The 4,331-nt window shown below is 40.5% G+C and overlaps 1 protein-coding gene across 1 annotated transcript in view; it reads left to right on the forward strand.

Annotated features, from left to right (window-relative positions):
• ube2o (ubiquitin-conjugating enzyme E2O) overlaps positions 1-4,331 on the forward strand; it is a 68,905-nt gene that overhangs the window by 28,221 nt on the left and 36,353 nt on the right. Inside the window, exon 2 of the mRNA XM_037689989.1 lies at positions 1,993-2,052. Coding sequence (XP_037545917.1) covers positions 1,993-2,052 — 60 coding nt within the window. The remainder of the gene's footprint in view (positions 1-1,992; positions 2,053-4,331) is intronic.

Consider the following 4,331-nt stretch of genomic DNA (forward strand, 5'->3'; position numbering starts at 1 on the left):
CCCCCCCCCCCCCCCCCCCCCCGGTGGAGTCTTATCAGAACTGTGCCGGCTGACCATCATCTTATCAGGACAATGGACTATCTGTTAGTGCTTCATGGACCGTCTTGTCGTAAATGCAAATGTAACGTGTTCATAAATGTGCTTTAGCTGGCAGAGTTTTTGATGTTTAAATCGTGTCCTGTTAGGACACGGTGTGAAGATCTTTTTTTGTAATGCCACTATCCTCTTCTAATGGCTTTGTCCCTTTTTCTATCTAAAAATGTGTTCTGAAAAGGATAAGGCCGCGCTTTACAGCAGCAGCTTCGTGCACGCCGCCCATCTTTCGGACGGCTGTACGGACATATTCTCGTATCTCGATGCAATGATAATCAACTTATTCTGATTCTGATCTTCTGTTTCTATCTGAGCCCAAACTCTGCTCGCAGAATGAAAGCAGACTCCTCACACACAGCTGCCCTTGTTTTTGTCCTTTTCATCATTTTATTCTACCAGAGTTCGGTATCTGCTGCAGCTCTTCAAGGCGACCTAGTTTGTGTGGAGCAGCGTAAATCCTGCGCCCCCTGAATGAACTGAGGACTTTCTTGGCTGTCTGACTTCAAACAGACTTGGATAGTAGTACAGCCATGAGCAGAAGTAGAAAACATAGTTTCAGCTGTCAGGAAGGTGTGTTTGGTGTGTGACCACCATAATTCTCTGTCCCTGAAGTTTCAGTTGCTGCAGCTCGTAGTTTCTGTCTTAACAGCTGCAGTCCATGCTTTTGTTTATACTAATAGCTTTTTGACATAATCTATACTACAAAACATAAAGCTGTCTAAAAGTTTCCTTTTTTATCCTTTCAGCACAGTTGCACTTATCACACCACAAACCAGATGCATAAAATGAAATTTTACCATCTGACACAAAAAGGCAGACATTTGCATCAAACTTTAATTTCATTAATGAGGAGGGAGTGTTTACTGCAGCCTTCTCTTCTTCAAGGAAAAGTTTACAAGACAGTGGTGAGACCAGCTATGTTGTATGGTCTGGAGACAGGGACATGGACAAAAAGACAGGAGAAACAGCTGGAAGTGGCAGAAATGAAGATGTTGAGGTTCTCCTTAGGATGGTAAGCTTAGGGTTCATGGTGCAACATCAAGATTGAGTTCAAGGTTTCCATTCTGGAAGTTATTGCCAAGTTTCGTTTTACACTTTCTGTCCACAACGTGTCCCTGTGCCGTCTCCATCAAGCTGTCTCCGCTGTAAAGCTTAGATTTATATTTCAGAGAGACGATTAATAATTAAATGTGTAAATTTGTTGGCTGACCTCGGTGTTGAATGTGCTTCTGCATGCTCCTGCTGCTTGGCTCAGGGAAATGTTTGTGAGCAGCAGGAGCATTTATCCTCTGTCAGGGGTCACTGAATCTCTGAGGGGCATGTTGCAGGGAAGGATGTGACGACTCGCATCAGCACCGCTGTCAGCAGCAGCCAAGTGCGACGGGATTTGTCCACTAGCTGTTGTGCTTAAATTCTCCTGCAGGCTTCATTAGAGATGTGCAGGCAATTATCAAGAAATAATTAAAAAAAATAGTACTGCACACCCAGCAGATTCTTTGTAAGGAATGTCCATCCATCCATCCGTCCGTCCATCCATCCTCTTTTATCCACTTCTTCCTTTTTGGGTCACTGATGCTCATATCCAGCAGTCATTATGTGAGAGGCAGGGGACACCCTGGCCAGGTCCATCACACTCACGAGAGTGACCATTCAGCCTAACATGCATGTTTTTGATCTGTGGGCGGAAACCGGAGTACCCGGAGAAAACCCACACAGCACAGAGAGAACATACAAACTCCACCCAGAAAGGCCCCTGGCCAGGATTCGATCTGGCGACCTTCTCGCTGAGAGGCAGCATCTCTACCACCGTGCCTTTTTAAGGAACGTTTCTTAAAAATTAATTCACAACAGTTTGTTAACCACCTTCTTCTCTGCTTTTTTTTGTTTCTTTATTTACAGCTGAAACTAGAAGATCGATCAATTGTCATTCGAGACATTGTGCGACGGAACCACTCCAATGTAAGTGAAGTCCTCAGTTTAACTTGTTCGTCTTCTCCGAGCCGTTTCCATTTGCCTTTATTTTAATCAAGCCCTTGTTTTAGTCAGCTCCGCAGTTCAACAGGAACATTCTCACAGGCTGACACGTCTGATCTTAGACTGCAACCCCTGTTCAAAAATGTATGCAGTCATTATAAAGGATGGATATTTTTAGTAATTAAAATGTATTCCATAATTGTGGACAATTATTTGATCATTTAAGAAGAATTCTTTCCTATATATGGTAATAGATATTATTTATGAGACAGTTATTATACTTGTCAAGACGATGGTCATTTAAACAATTTACAATATACTTTTTTACTTCATCTCTTATTCCTCATTTAGAAAAGTAAACACTTTGAATTAGTCCATGGGACATCTTGAGTTGTCATCCTTGATGAAACATTTGACCATCATCCACAACTTGCAGTTGATTTCAGAAAAGACCGAAGACACAAATTATTTTCCCTGAAAGCTGACTTTCTGAAATCAAGAAATACTTTGATGCATTGGGCTCATCTGTCCAGCCGAGCCTCAGAAATCTCAGCGTTGTCTTTGAGTCTGCGTTCTTTGGATTGGTCTTTCTAGAGAAACGCTGCTTCAAGACACGTCTCCAAACAACATCTGCTGTCAAAATCTGAATTAAAGATGATTTTATTTGACCTAGTATAGATTACTGTTACAGCCTTTTGGTTGTTGGAATAAGACGGAGCAGAGAGGTCTTCATTCAGTCCAGGACCCTGCAAAGTCTTTTGACAAACACCTCAGGGTTCCCAGCATCTCTGGAAATCAGGGAAAACCTGGAAAATTACTTGATGTTTTCCAGACAGTGACAACTCTGGGAATTTGTAAACTGATCTGCTGATTAAAATATTCTCTTTCTGTGTACATGTATTAATGCTAGTATTCTAGTATCATTGAGTCCATGTTCTGCTTCTACAGTGTACAGAGTACATGTATCCTTACCTATTGGCTATGGTGGCTTTTAATAACTGATAGTACACAATATAATAAATATTAGGAACGACTGCCATAGTTCAAGAATCTTTATTATCCCCAAGGGACAATTTGTTTCACAGTCGGTAGGCACACAACACATCCATACTATACAAGACATTAAGACGTTAAAATAACAGTACAGAACTCATCTGTTCGTTGAGAAGCCTGATCACTACAGGGTTGAATGAGTTTTTCAGTCTGTTCGTTCTACATCTGGGCAGCAGACACCTGCGTCCAGATGAATGCACCCTGAACTCACCATGGAGTGGATGATCAGGATCTGCCAGAATCAGCCTGGCCTTGTTCACTGACCTTGCCTTTTGTAGTGCAAGTACCGTCGGCTACAGTATACTTCCTGTCATCTTTGAATGACTGCCCGCCAGGCTAAGACCTGAGTGTTTCATGTGACTGAAATATCTCCTGGATTTTATGAGTTACTCGAGAAGAATCATGAAAAACTCGAGGAATTTTGCTTTCATGAAATGCTGAGAACATTGCACCTATTTCAGTCTGGCTGCTGATACAGCTTAAAATTTACTGGAAAATAGGAGGATGCGTGAGATAACCGGAGCGCTACATCTGTAGCTTTGTAGCTAGCGTATCTGTATTGCACACCGCTAGCTAAGTGCTTTGTCAGTGCTGGCAGTTGTTGGGGGAGGGTGGGTACCTTGTACAAATTTATTTATTTTAAAATATAAAATAATACATAAACCAACCACCCCTATTATTTGAAAAAAAAAACAAAAAAAAAAAAACAAACAACAACAACTGTTTTATAGTTTTTTTTATATATATATATATAAAAATGTATATATAAATTATAATTTATATATATATATATATATATTTTTTTTTTATTTTTTTTTTTGCTTACAATTTCAGTTTCCTCAAATGATTAGGGTGGCTGAAGATTAATCTATTGGCCACCCCCTGGCTCCTCCATTGCACCTGGTTGTGGATAAAATAACTCCCTCCACTCGTCAGGATCCGTCTCTCTGCACAGACTCAGACAAGAAAAACAGCATATATAAAAAAATATATAAATATTTAAATATATAAAAAATATAAAAAAAATTTAACAACTCTTATCTCCACAGTACAACTCCTGCCCACTTGAATATTTTGTACCAACAACATGAAGGTTCACTTGTATTCTGTTTAATTCCACTCCAGTAAAACACTCATCTCAAAACATCCATCCATCCATCCATCCATCCATCCATCCATCCATCCATCCATCCATCCATCCATCCATCCAA

This window comes from Nematolebias whitei, chromosome 16 (assembly GCF_014905685.2).
Source record: "Nematolebias whitei isolate Nwh7 chromosome 16, NemWhi1, whole genome shotgun sequence".
Taxonomy (NCBI): Eukaryota; Metazoa; Chordata; class Actinopteri; order Cyprinodontiformes; family Rivulidae; genus Nematolebias; species Nematolebias whitei.